The following is a 15,265-nucleotide window of genomic DNA, read 5'->3' as shown; positions in this document are numbered from 1 at the left end:
GTTAACACAACCCATAATGTTAAACATCCAATTTTACAAATAGTTATATCCTATGGCATTAAATCCAGTGTCTTATTTCCATAAAGGTGGTATGGTTAAACCCTCAAAATAGGGTTCCAAATTTGCAAATATATATATATAGGTATTTCAAACCCAAATTTGAATGCTTTCATACTTTTAGTGAAAGGGAGAAATTTTAGGATATAAAGGGTTTTTGAATTTGGGATTTTTTTTTTTTTTTTTTTTTTTTACCTTTTATTGTGCCCAACGGTTATGTTGCTATCTACTATCAAAAAATGATGTGAATTGTTGTCGCTTATAAATTATTATCAATAAACGTGACTTCATTTAAAGATTTAAATTAAACAATGTATTTTTTTTTTCTTTTCTTTAAAAAAAAGTTAAACAATGTGTGGCTTTTATGTGACAAATATATGTAATATTCTCTCATACATGTGAGCATGCATTTGATACTAATGTTATATTACTTCTACCTCTTAACTTAATATAATTTTATCTAATTGTACCATAAATGAAAAATTAATTCTTTTCTATAACACGTTAACAAGAATTTATATATAATTTTGCCTAATTACGACAAAAAAAATAAGAAATAAATAAAGCATTTCCTATTCTCTCTCAAAAAAATTCAAGTACTTCCTATAATATGTCAAGGATTTGCATAACGAAATCGATGAAGATGTCAGCATGTACAAATCTAAAGATCAAAACGACAGGTCGTTCTTCTAAAAAAAGGAATAGCAATTTTAAAACGAGGTTCGGAAGCGGGTGGCAAATTTGAAATCAGGTTCGGAAACTTTGCTTCGGAGATCCGTTGGGCTACCCAACCTCCTTCTTCCAACCCATTTCTACTTTACCTTTCTTTGCTTTCTCAAATGCTCCTTCTTTTTTCTTTTTCACTTTCTTTCTTCACCCAATTTTCTCAGAATCCAAGCGTTGTTTCACAGCCAAAATACACTCTCAAAGAAAAGAGAAGAAAGATTTTTGAGTAAAAAACAAAAAGGGCTTTGCTTAAATCTTTATTCTTTGCAGCCCATTTGAAAGAGTAGTAGTAGTAGTTGGTTCTTGTATATGTAATAATTTTCATTCTTTAGTATCACTCTTTTGTGGGTAACCAATAATCTCTAAGACCCTTATCAGAATATCCCTTTCGTGCTCTCTGAAACTTCCTCCTTTTTCTTCTTCTCTTATCTGTAATTTTCATTTCATATCTGGGTATCCCTTGTTTTGTCAAATCCCACTCTCATTTTTCACTTGGGGTCTAGTTTTTCTTCACAATACCACTGTTTCTGAAGTGGGAATCACATTTCTTGGTGACCCTTTTGAGTTCTTGAAAGTTTGAATTAGGGTTTGTGCTGGAATTTGACAGCATGAAAGGTGATAGAATGGCAAAGAGATCGTCTTTCGGAAGCATAATGAGGAAGAAACTATCTGACATTACGAACTTGCAGGCGCAAGGTTCCCCGAGTCAAGATGAAAAGCAGCCTGAGATTTCTCAACCAGATAAGGACTACATTGACAAGCTCTTAAAGGTACAATCTTTCTTGGTTCTCTTGTTGATATTTTGCGTTCTTGTTATATGTGATGTGGTTGGTTGCTTAATTAGGGGGTTTCTGTTGTGAATTTTCTGAACCAGGAAAGAATGACTTTGGTGAAGCTTATTGCAGAGAGGAAGTATCCTTTGATTGTTCTATTTATTATGTTGGTTTTTTTTTTTTTTTTTATATATTTTATGTTTGGTTGCTGCGGAAAGAAATTAAATGATTGAAATGTAGTCTTTCATAATTGAGTAATATAACATGACAATAAGTAATTAAGAAATTTATTTTTTAAGTTGTTAATGTGGCACCATTACATTCACTGTCACCTCAGTTTGTAAACCTTTTGTGGCAAAATTGGTGGTAGTTTTAGCATTTTTCTTCATAATTTTGGACACTAGTAAGCCTTGAAGTATTGGGTGTTACTGGAGCTGGTTCTCCAAGTTTAACAAAATTGAAAGTGTGAAATAACAAAATTTATCAAACATTTGCGTTTTCTTAAATAAAAATAAAAAATCTTAGTTATTTTAGCCACCAACTATCAAAAATGGGTTTTCCTAAACTATATTACTACAGTAAAATCATTGAACTGAGTGGAGCTGAGTTGCAGAAAATGCGAGTCAGTCTTCAGAAATTGCAGCTGCAGAATTGGAACCTTGCTCAATCAAACAGCCAGATGTTAGCGGTGTGCTTGCTTTTCGGTTAAAGTTTATCTTTTAATCTCATATCTAGAATTATCTAATTCTCAGTGATACTGACTACATTTTGCTGATTGTGCAGGAACTTAATTTAGGAAAAGACAAGGTAAAAGTTTGTTTGAACTCCCTGCTCTATATAGAAATTCAAGTACATTGGTTATGAGGCTATTGCTTTTCTTTGTGTTTGAATTCCCAACATTGCTCATTTCAGCTAAAAGAACTTCGGCATGAGCTTGGATGCAAGAATGCCTTACTTAAAGCAAAGAATATGGAACTTGAGGTTTGCTCTAATCTCCTACTCTATTCTGTTCTATAAAACATGGACACTTTATGCCCCTATGTTTCTGTATCAGATGGTACTATGGTACTTGCTTTGATACTCCTGGATACCTTCCAGGATACAGGTCTTACTTATCCTTTAAAAAAAAAAGGGTTTTTAAGTTTATTTCAGATGCATGTCAAATATATCTGGATACATGTCAGATACACAAAGACAAACATCTAGGACACATACAAGCTTAAATTTTAACTTTCACTACAAAAAAGGGAATTGGACAGTTATTTAAATTTGGGGACAAGGGACTTTAATTTTGATTTTTATATTTTCCACCTTATTCAAATTAAAAGGGAGAGAAATTATATTCATTACAAGAGGTCTAAATCTTGATGTTGATGCTCAACAAATGTTTTGTTTGGTTTAAATAGCACTCTTGTCTAGGCCATCTACTCAACCTGTCCTGCAGATTTAGACTAGTAGTCTTTGCATAATTATTTTGTGAACATAAAATTTCACGTCAACCTTTTTCTCACTCATTTCCTTCTCCAAGATTCAAGTCTTCTTCCTTCTTTAAGATTTATCACCATCTTTACTATATGGCATAGAATAACATGACCAGGCATGGCTCTGTGAAAGCACAAATTTCATTGCTAGCTTCACTGTATTTAAGCGCCTTCCGACTTTTTTGCTTTCTGCATTGTTCAGAAGTACACCTAATCTAAGAGCATACAGATTAGTAAGGGGGATACTATAGATACTTCACACAGGTCACTGGAATGAGCATTCATAACTGTCAGAAACCTTAATCAACACCCTCCAACCATGGTAGATTTTTAACTTTAATACCCCAGTTTTCTTTATTGTGAAGGTGTTGTACAGGCATATGTTGAGTTCCATGTTGGTTATTTATTAGGTTGATATAGGCTAAATAAGAAATTATGAAGAGCCCCAAATGTGAGTAATCCTTTTGGGCTATAGCATAGATGTGGCTAGTGCATGAAGCAGGCTGGATTGAAAAAAAAAATAGAGTATAAAAGGAAAACATAAGTAAACAAAATCCAACCTAAGCTAGGTCTTCAGGTTTAAATGTTGCATTTCAGCATTATTTTGTTTGATTTAATCAGAAATTCTCCTTCATTTGCAGGGTAAAACAGAGTCAAAGCATAAAAATACTGGCTCTCAGGTGTGTGAGTTAATCTTCTCAGTTATGTTTCTGCTATATTGCTAGAGCCCTTTCAATTTATCACATTTCTATCATTTTACCTTTTTATTTTGGTGGCTTAAGGAAGGAGAGGTGGCAGCAGAGCAATCATTGCATGTAACTAATGACAATGACAAAACTTGTAAGCGTAATAGAAGGCGCACCGCAAGAAGCCAATGTAATTTTATTGTGACCGAAAATGGCTTTTTTTTTTTTTTTTTTTTTTATAACTTTAATACTTTTCAGTATAGTTTATTAATGTATGGAACTTTCAAATTACTTGCAGCTATGGGCCCTTCTACTTCACACAAAAAAGTTGTAGATAAAGAGAAGGTTGAAAATAAAAGGTTAGTTGACATGAATCACTATACCTTGATATATGTCTTTAACTGCATGCTGCGTCCCATGACTCGGAAAACATCTAGCTAATCCTTTGTTCACATACCTGTAAATATGTGATGTGGGCATAGGCTCTCAGTTAAAATGTGATGGATAGTTGATTGCTTTTTATACCCCCAATTATATTGCCATTGTCGTGTCTAGATTCTTGCAGTCATGCATGCAGCTGTGCAACAAGTTCTGTTGTCATTTCTTTTTAGCATCCCTTCTTAAAAGAAAAGGGTAAAATCCTAGTCAATGCTCAAGTCTATTATATAACTCTAGTCTAAGTTGATGCATATAATCCTACTTGGCATGCAAGCATTGATGTAAACTTGGGTTAGTGTAAAACATGCTTTAATAGTAAAGACGTAGCCATCAAAGGCTTCCCACTATGAATGTAAGCCTCTGAGACTGGACCACATTAATTTCATGCGTCTCTCTCTGCTTTCTTTTTTATGTTTCTCATACACTTTATCATAATATCAAAGTTATGTCTTGCATTTTCTAACATGGTGTCAGTGTTATATTTGATATTTTTTAATAATTCCTACTTTCCCTCTGACCAGGCGTTGTTTGAGAAGGCAATCCGCTAGGTTTAAATCCCATGAGAGGGAACCTACAGAGAACTTATTCGAAATAGAAGATGCTAAACTTCTGGTAAGTCAATCACATGAAAATTCTATACAAGAGGAGCCTGTTCCATTGAATTCATCTTTCAAAAATGAAGAGGAAGGCAAAAATTGTGTGCCAAGAAATGAAGCACAAGTATCACTAAGATCTTCAATTGGAAGACCATTACGAAAAGCTGCTGAGAAGGTTCAGTCCTACAAGGAAGCTCCTCTTAAAAGTAAAATGCGTAGGGAAGAGTGATTAGAATCTGTTGCATATGAATCTCCCTCCATATGTTCACTTCTTTCTGTGCGGGTGTAACTTAGGATACTCTATGGTTGTGGTACTGTTATTTCACATTGTTGTGATATTATCTGTGATTTTATTTTAATTGCAAAAAAATTGTATATCCAATCAAGAAACATTGATGATGATGTATTGGTTTTATTTTTTATGAAGAGCAAATGCATTTCTTTTGTAATTGTTCGTAGTAAATTATTGCCATAGAAAAACTCTCTCAACTATGAGTTATATAATTTAGAACAATGCTATGACCACAAAAAAATTGCACAACTCGCCATGTGGCTAGTTGTGGCAAAAATTGTGCAATTTTTTGTGGTCCTAGCATTGTTCATAACTTATGAGTCTTGCTTAAGGATTTTCCATTTGGCAGCTGAAGACATAACTGACTTTCATGTATCTTTGGGCTTAGAAATGAGTTTGGTTGAATTATAATTATATATAGCATTGAGTTGGGCTTTGTTAATTGCATCTTGACTCAATTGCACCCAACTTCAGATTAGCCCAAACTGTGCATGCATTACAAAATTCCATCAAATATGTGGGCTCTCCATAAGTTGTCTTGAAGGAACTTTCATCCTCTGAAGCTTTGCTTGTTATCCATTTAGGGCCTGTTTAGTAATGTTGTTTTAATTACGTTGTTTAAGTGTTGTGAAAATATTTGTAGATGAAAAAGTATTATGGAAATACCTGTTGTGTTGTTTAAACAACGAAAACTGTTGTTTAAACAACACAACCAAACACCCCCTAAAACACCAAAGCCATAGTTGTCATCTGAAGCTTTGCTTGTTACTCATTGAGGGCCTGTTTAGTAATGTTGTTTTACTAACGTTGTTTAAGTGTTGTAAAAATATTTGTGGATGAAAAAGTATTATGGAAATACCTGTTGTGTTGTTTAAACAACGAAAACTGTTGTTTAAACAACACAACCAAACATCCCTTAAAACACCAAAGTCACAGTTGTCCATATTGCTAAAAGATCTGCGAGATTTTTCTCTACCTCCAACCTAAACTGTTCAAGTTACTAGCAAGTAGCAATTAGATAAAAATTGAAGCTGTCATTAGAAAATGATAGTTTATGTAATTCAAAATTTCAATCACAATTTTGGAACCTTTCGGTAGAAACTTATCTTTATTAGTCTTAATCCTGAAAACGTTTTTTTTTTTGTTATTTTCTTTTGCAAGAGTCTTTACAATTAACAAGTGGTTATGTACCAAATTGTTGAGCCATGTGATTTGGTACTTAGTAGTCAAGACTCACACCCAAATCTTCAATGGTGAACTGTCTCTCTCTATATCACAACAATTCTTCCTAAACATGCTTGGCATGTTATAGAAAGTTGGAAACCGTGTGGAGCCCATTATACTGGAGTCTCTTTCTTCTTTCTTTCTTTTTTTCCTCTCTCTCTCTCTCTCTCTCTCTTTCCTTATTTTTACTTAAATTTCTTTTTTTGTGTATATTTTATAAACTATAATGCACATCAAATTATTATATCCCACAAGCAAAAATCATATTCATATAAATTTGGTGGATCATGCCCCTATATATCTATGATTCTATATTTGTGATGGACATGTCTAATTTATAATCAGATTTCACCTGCATTTTGAAAAGCCTGGATTTTTTTTTATTTTTGGGGTTTAATTTGGCCAATCCCGTGAGCTAATAGACATGTGTCCCCACGAATCCAAAGCACAAAACACCATTTTTACCATAAAGATTACAGAGAACTCAGTGGACCACGTGGCATATCCAACTAACACTTAACTACTAATCACAACCCTCACATGCAAAAAGGGTTTAGTGAAGTGACAAATGGGCCGTTGGTTTTTTTCTTTTTTAATCAACTTCGAGGCTCCAATACCAAAACCGCGTGAGAGAGATCACTTCACGGACTGTTTCCATCTTAGGATACAAGTTAAGTTTAGTTAAGTAATGTTACTTGCATAATAGTTTTCATAATCATTAACTTGTCTGGTTTTTGTTAGTTTTCATTTGGATTAATCAACGACATTAGGGAAAAAAAAAATTCTCCAAACTAGTTTGAAGAAACACTTTTCAAATTAATGAATTGTATGTTCTTATTATATCCTTCATATTTGTAAAATTTCAATAAGATAAAAAAATAAATAACTATATCATCAATCAAATGTTTAAATTTTAAATTTTTGTAGTCTAAAATTATACATAAAAAAAAAAATAATAACTTTATTGATTAGATAATAAATAGCATTCAATTTGAAAGAAGTTTGACATACATGTTAATAACATTCAATCTAACGGTTAAATTTTCAAAATTCACATCCAAACAAAAGATATAAGAGGAGTTTGAAGAATTTCTTTCCAAACCAATATGAAGAGAAAGTTTGTCCTATCATTGCAGTATTTATTATTAACTACTTCTCACATAAGTAATTACGAAACATTTTGTAAAAAACTTGTGACCCTAGACAAAACTGTCAAGGGAAAAAAAAATGTCTCAGTGAGTCATGAACTCTTCAAATTTTCTTGTTTTGTTTAATTTTTATGCAATTACTAATAGCACCGCATAGAAGATCCCACATATGCGTTCTATTATAAATTGTTGTTTCCAAATTCACCATATATTCCAAATCAATTTTAGCTCAACAATCAAAGATACAATTTTTTTTTTTTTATAACGTTGAGAAGACATGTTATAATTTATGTACAATAAAAATAATGTTAGTGAGGATATACCACGCGAAAGTGATATTACATTATTTATAATCTACCACCTTAAGAAGTTGTAAAATTTATTACAATGGTTGCTTTATTTTTATTTTTATTTTATTTTTTTGACAAAATATCTTTTGCTTTATTGATTTTATCTTTCCCGTGAGATGTAATACTTGAGTGGTAGACTCGAGTCTAATCCAAGCGTGCAAGATGGACAGGTGTGGTGTGTGTTACTGTTAAACACTGTGTGACGTGTTTATCAAATACAAGCAACTGAGCAAGTCCCTAAATTTTTATAGGCTAAAATCACTAATTAGAAGCGGATTTCAAGGTTTGGGTCATGTCTCGAATGTCTTAATTAAATGGTTATAGGGGCTTATAGATTTTCCTTTTCTTGTTAATTTACTCATGCACTCAAGGATTTCATCAATCATCCCATACTTTTCGGGTAATAAGCTACCGTTTATCCAGAGGTGTGTTAGTCTAAAAAGTTGGAAGTTATTTACTAAAATAAATTCAGCCTATGGATTCTATTCATATAATTGAGAAGAGATTATATTCAAAGGGTGTTATCATTTCATCTCTCTCTCTCTCTCTCTTTTTTTTTTTTTTTTTTTTTCAATTTACTTACAATCCTACTGGAGGAGAGAAATGAATATAATAAAAAGGGTTTTCATGAGATATTCTATCGATTCAATTTCTTGGGGATCTAAAAGAATACCTATTTTATTTCATTCTTTCCTTATTATTGTTTTCTCAAATAAGAGGAACATTCATTCTTTTAGTGAAATACTAATTTTATTCGTATTTTTTAAAAAGACAAATAAAATGTGAAATGTATACTTGTAAAATATTATATTTCTTCGCTTTCTATTCCTCTTTTCATAGATTCTCAAACAAATTAGAAAAATATATCATATTGTATTTCATTTCATTCAATTCCATTTCGTTATAATATGTTGTACAAAATGAAACAAAAGCTAGTAACTTTCACAAAAAGTTAAGTTGGTCAAATTGATGGTTAGGTTTTAGGAAATTCATGTCTAAGGTCCAATCCTCAGTCTCATTTGATATATGAGATTTACAGCACACATTGACTGAAGAACAGTTTCCTAAAACATCTTAATCTCTAAACCTATCATAATCCAGACTCTTCCGTAACCAAAAAAAGATAAAGAAAATCGTAGTTGATTTTAATAATCCAGACTCTTCCGTATCCAAAAACAGATAAAGAAAATCGTTACTGCTTTTAACATGTCCACGCAATCTTTTCTCTGCACGTTACAATGGGAATGTTCCTACAATATCATTTTCCAAAATAATGTAGATTCATGATAAGATATATTCAATTTCTCAAAAGAAAAAAAATGATAAGATATATTAAAGTATTAAAATATATATTAGAGAGTTTTAACTTATGACATCCGTTTTTTTATTAGAGAGTTTTCACCAAAAAACGATAAAGAAAATCGTTGCTATTTTTAACATGTCCACGCAATCTTCTCTTTGCACGTTACAATAGGAATGTTCCTACAATATCATTTTCCAAAACAATGTAGAGAGTTTTAACCAAAACATTTAATCAATTTTTGGAAGTGGAGATTAAACCTTAGATCTTTTATTAGATGACAAGAGAAATTTTACCAATTGAATCCACTGGAACCCATGTATTAAACTATATATAAACATGGTTAGGAGGAGGTTAATGGTTAATATAGCTTTAACTTTTTTGTATAACGACCACTTGGGATTCCAAAGATCCTTTTACAAATAACATGATATGATTTGAGACGGAATTGACGACCCACCTAAAGACTAAAGAGGCCTATGTGAATGTGACCCTATTAATTCTATTTTTATAATCTAGGTTTATTTGTGTTTATTAATGGAGCCCACACGGTTTAAACAAAGTTGTCATCCATGATTTTCTAGGGTTTATACGCCGACAGGAATTACCGTTACGACCCCACTAACAGTGGACTTTAGTTCCTCTGCATGGTAACATGTGTGTTGTGTAAGTGATCCAAATTCACAAGCTGATGAATCTCCGAATATTCGAGCTTGATGTAACCTTAATTGTATGAAATTAAATTTGTGCTTTCCCTGTATAATTAATGTCTAAAAAAAAAAAAAAAGATTTGCAAGATCTTTGTACCAGATTACGTTAAGATCACACAATTTTAGCATTCGTTAGGAAAAGACAAACTTCAGTTAGAAAAATGAATATGGGTATTGTGAGAGGACTTTTCGTCTCGGCCTCCGATTAGGTATTGTTCGCTTTGAGATGGGCAAGGATCGACCTACGTCCCACTCGCACGAATTTGCTCACTCCCACATCGGGGAGAGACACCTCCCACCCTTGCCTTATAAGCCTTTGGCCTAAGAAAGGGTGTATCGTAGTATGTGTGATCAGTTCGATCCTTGCCCATCCCAAAGCGAACAATACCTGATTAGGAGCCGAGACAAAAGTCCTCCCACAGGTATGTAATTTGAAAATTTAACCGTTATATTGCATTTTATTTATATTCTTTAACATACATGAAAAATTCTATTTCAATTGGATGTTATTTATTATTCGATTTATAAACTTTTTTTTGCATAATTTTATATTATAAAAACTTGTAATTTAAACATCTGATCAATAAAATAATTATTGATCTTTGATTTTTTGGAAATTTTGCAAGCATGTAGGATATGAGAAAAAAAAATGTAATCCAATAATGAATTTATCAAAATTCACATCTAATAAAAATCTATTGCCTAAAGTTATATCCAAATTTGTTGTCAAACTTTGCCTTTTCAATTTTTAGGAGGTGGGTTTATAAGGGTTTAATTTAATGTAATCTAAAGACAATTAATCCGAGTTTATAAGGCTTGAAAGTTTTGGCACAATATATTAAAAAAAAAAAAAAGTTCTCTATCTAAACTAAAATATGCATATATAATTTAAAATTTTCTAGTAGAAATGCTTGCAAAGTAGCAATATTCCTGTCTGATTTAAGGATTGATATATAAAAATTCATGCATGAAAAAGTGTAAGAGTCAAAGAAAACAAAAAGGGACCTACCTTAGACCGGTATTTATTCATTTTTATCTTTTGGTAGAAATGATTCCATTAACCGTCCCCAAAAGCAATTAGTTAATTCTTTTCAAGAAACCCTGTGTTTCTTTACTAACCTCTTGTAACTTTATATTACTTTGAAGCAAAAAAATTGCCCAGGATACCATGATTCTTCAACTACAACCATATGTGTAAAGAAACCACTTTTCGAAAGCAATGACTATATGCTACCACTCTAAACATAGAGAAAGACTATACATTCATAAATCTTCTTTACTCTATTTTTTTTTTTTTTTTTACAAGCATATATAGAGTAAATTAAATGGTGTGACATTTGATGCCAAATTCTACAATTGAACCACTATCACGTGTCTAAGTCTAAGCAATTAAGTGCTTATCCATACCTTAAAAACCACTCAATATTGAAACTTATATTTGGCCGACAAATTATTGCAAGGAGTACCTAAAATTCCAACCTAAAAATTAGTAAATTGAAAACAGGCCCATATATATTATTCTTTTTGGTTCGAACAATGCAGGCATTGGGACCTTGTAGGCTTATCGTGGTATCAAACTCATAACAAGTTACTACTCACCAAAGAATTGTGCTCACCATGTTGCCAACCAGATCATAGTCTTTGGTGAAGCTAGTGCATGTTTGATTAAGAAGGCATCAAAGATACGATAATGTGGGGTCCTAGAATAAAAAATGGACACAGGGTCCTACCAAAAAGTTTATGAAGAAGTTGATGCCCATATTACATTTTACATGCTAATTTTTTATTTTTTATTTTATTTTATTTGTTTATGTATTTAATAGTTAGAGTATAATGTAATAATGTTGGTAAAAGTGATCTTGTAATGATATACATGTCTCCTCTTTTTATATGTTAGTATGACTTTCTTAAATTAAGATTGCTACATTCTACCAGGAGCAACTAGCTAGGTGGATCTTGTGTTGTGTGTGTGTGTGTTTTTTTTTTTACTTTTTATGGATATATTAACTTTGTCCTTATAAGAATTTTTTATTAAAATAATCATTATAATCACTAGTATTATAAACTTGAGTATCATCATTGTCATTATCATTCTTCATAACATGCCTGACTCAAACTAATATTATGACATTGAAGACCGTGGAAGTTGGAGGGGGTAAAAAAGACAAGATAAGTTGATGCCAAATTCTTTCTGGTTTTTTCTTAGTTGCTTTTGGAGAAGCAATTAATTACCTATGTTGGTTTTGAAAATTACAGGAAAAAATACTTCTTCTTTTTTTTTTTTTTACAATACTAACTTGTTTTTATTTTGATCTAAAAAAGATTCTAAAAACATTTCATATTATTTTGTTCACATGAATAATATCTTGTAATTCCAAGTAATTATTACGATAAACACTTTCTTTCACAAAAACTAGCCCAAATAGGAAAATATTTTCTATTTTTTGGTTTATTTGAGAGCCTTAAATGGGAAAACATAACTCAAATTTAAAATTTACATGAAAAAAAAAAGTGAAAAAGAAACTAATTTGAACAAAATGTCCATTGAGAAAAAAAATTCAATGGTAAATCAATGATCGATTTTTGAAAAGAGAGGCAATAGAGAGATAGAAGTTAATATTGTGAGACTTTTTTGTGACGTGAAGTTTATATGTGGTGGTATGTTGAGTATGTAATGTTCTAGAAAATGTTTTTTGTTTAAGTTTGGTTTTCATTGAACACAAAAAAAATGTTTTTTGTCGACTTACATTTTTTTTATTGTACATTTGTATCAAACACTAGAAAATTCGAAAAAAGTTTTCTCCAAAACAAATAGAGGAAAGAGTAACTTAATTATTAGGGATAAGCAATTAAGAGCAATCAAATTTAATAGTACCATAAATTATCAAAAAATTTAGTTTAATTGTTTCGATCTTGATCATTTAATACCAAAGAATTGCCTAGTTCCTCTCTATTTCAAATGAAGTGGAGAGATCATTGTCCCTAGTTTTATACCCACTTCGATCTTCTTCTTTTTTGGAGAAGAAATACCCACTTCGATCTCATCGAGCTATATGTATGTTTTGGCCATATAAATCAATTTTGTTATTTGGCTTGTTACCCTTTATATAATTACATTAAATTCCATGATCATAACTAAAACCAAATATTACTTTTTGGGGGGATAGAGTACCTGTCCTTATGAGATCAAGCAAGGACAGAACTATTAAGAGACTAAGAGCATCCACATCAGAGCATCCACATCAGTGATGTGGATACAAACTTATCATCTATTTTGCATACAAAAAAACTATTTTTTTCTATTTTACACACTCATTTTTACAAAACACTCACATCAGTCCATCTATTATACACTATATTTTATATAAATGATATTTTTATATTCTTTTTTTAATATTATTTTATCTCCCGATTCTTTTTTCTATTCTTCCTCTTCTTTCTTCTTCTTCTTTCTTTTTCCTTATCTCTCTCTTCCGTTTCCTCTTTCTTTTTCTTCCTCTTCTTTCTTCTTCTTTCTCTCACGATCAGATCAACATCACCATCAAAACCCAGAACGCCTCTCCAATCCACCGATCTCCGTCAACACTCCATCACAAGCACCACAACCATCAAAACCCAGAAGCACTAATCAAAACCCACATCACCGATCACCGATCCAATGATTACCATTCACCAATCCACATCGCCGATCCAAATCGCCTCTCCAATCCACGATCACTAATCCAATGATTTTGTTCCAATGGTTGATTTTGTGGTTGATTTTTTATTTTGTGTTTGTGGGAGTGTGTGTATCAGAGGAGGAAAGAACATGATGAGGGAGAGAATGTGTTAGTTTTGCAAATGGAGAAAAGAGAGAAAAAAAGGAGCGAATTATAAATTATTAAAATATTAAATACAAGAGCTACAATAACCGTGCATATTTGCACAGTTACTGTAGCTCTCGTGCATTTATGCACAATTTTACACCCACTAATGTTGGTGTTTTTTTGCTCAAAATGTGTAAAATCAGTTACTTTTTCTATTTTGCAAAACTTTACACATGCTGATACTGATGCTCTAAGAGGGCATATAAAAAAATATCAAGTTCTATCTTGATAGATGATTAAGTTGGAATATAATAACATACAATTATGTTATATCTTTCATTTTATTTATATTTTGTTAGCATATGGTTTATTTTAGTTTTGTATCATAGTTTTTTTTTTTTTTTTTTTTTTTTTTTGAATCTTAGAAAGTATATGCTAAAAAAAATTTTGGCAATTGAAAACAATCAGATAATAAAAAAGTGTTTTCAAATCTCAATTTTCATAAGAAATGGGGAACATCGGACCAAGCAAATATGTGTTTTCAAATTTTTTTTTTTAATTTTCAATGAAGCTAGTTAGAAAACATGTAAGAATCAAATGCATTTTACTTTGCACTTAAATGAAGTTCAAGCTTCGTAACTCAATTAATAAAGCCTTTTATCATAAAAGATAAGAGATATTGATTGAAAAGTCTTCTTTTAATTGGTTCATTTTTCTTTTAACTTATTTATAATTTTACATTTCATTTTTTGACTTCTCTTACCCACATTAGAGTAATTACATGGTTCTATTGGATCATATCCAAATCCCATTGACAACATTTTACTTCCAAATCTATGCGTTTAGCTACTTCCGTGACGAAATTGGCAACTTGCCAACTCTTATGCAAACTATATCTTCATATAATAAGATATTAGTGAAAAAGAAAAATATCTTTTTTATTTTATTTTATGGAGTTTTAATCTATAGTGTCAACTTCTGTAATTTTCACTATTTATCATCAGACTAAGATATCAACTATCAGAGATTTTACCAGTTAAACTAACTGGAATCCATAGAAAAAAAAATCTTCTTAATATATATATATATATATATATATAAACTTTATGCAGTAATTGACACATGCATTTCTCATGTGAACTTCCGTAAAAAAATAAAAATCAATCAAGAATTGATATGTTGCTTCGTAAATGCACATTGGAAAAGTAAAATAATAACAAACAAGAAACCATTTCAGGTAACAAACATCAAACTTCAATTAAAATTATTAAAGTCATTCAGCAAAAAATAAAAATAAAAACATCAAAGTCATGGTTGTCAAGCATATGAACTGCCTTTGTACACAACATATATATACATATATAGAGGATGGGACAAGCAAGCACCAATAAAATCCAGAACAATGCAAAAATTATGCACACAAAGCTAGTGTCCCCCTCTTTACTCTTTCTTCAAGGTGAAAAAGGATGGAGAAGTTGGTGTCCTTGTACTCTGTGTGATGCTTAAATTTGCCGCATCCTATATAGCTAAGGCCAAAGGGTATCACACACAAATGCAACATAAAATCTGAAAAAGTTTAAGACATAATGCCAAGGATAATCACCTCTTTGGATGGGACATAAAGGCGCGGCGCCCCACCTTATTATTCCTTTTTAGAATTGGATTATTGTTTTGGATT

General features: G+C 31.4%; 1 protein-coding gene across 2 annotated transcripts; it reads left to right on the top strand.

The window, feature by feature from the left end:
- Positions 1-887: 887 nt before the first annotated feature.
- On the top strand, positions 888-5,206 carry LOC126723024 (SHUGOSHIN 2-like). Of its 2 annotated transcripts, none has more exons than XM_050426213.1 (9): positions 888-1,553; positions 1,628-1,695; positions 2,136-2,244; positions 2,340-2,363; positions 2,469-2,537; positions 3,679-3,717; positions 3,820-3,913; positions 4,022-4,082; positions 4,683-5,206. In XM_050426213.1, exons 1-9 carry the CDS (start codon positions 1,392-1,394, stop codon positions 4,984-4,986), a joined length of 930 nt encoding a protein of 309 aa, XP_050282170.1. In that variant the 5' UTR covers positions 888-1,391; the 3' UTR covers positions 4,987-5,206. The 2 variants fall into 2 exon arrangements, with proteins under 2 accessions (XP_050282170.1, XP_050282181.1); XM_050426224.1 differs by having other exon boundaries at positions 895-1,553; positions 1,658-1,695.
- The last annotated feature ends 10,059 nt before the right edge of the window (positions 5,207-15,265 follow it).

This window comes from Quercus robur, chromosome 1 (assembly GCF_932294415.1).
Source record: "Quercus robur chromosome 1, dhQueRobu3.1, whole genome shotgun sequence".
Classification (NCBI taxonomy): domain Eukaryota; kingdom Viridiplantae; phylum Streptophyta; class Magnoliopsida; order Fagales; family Fagaceae; genus Quercus; species Quercus robur.
This window is presented reverse-complemented; position numbering and strand designations above follow the sequence as displayed.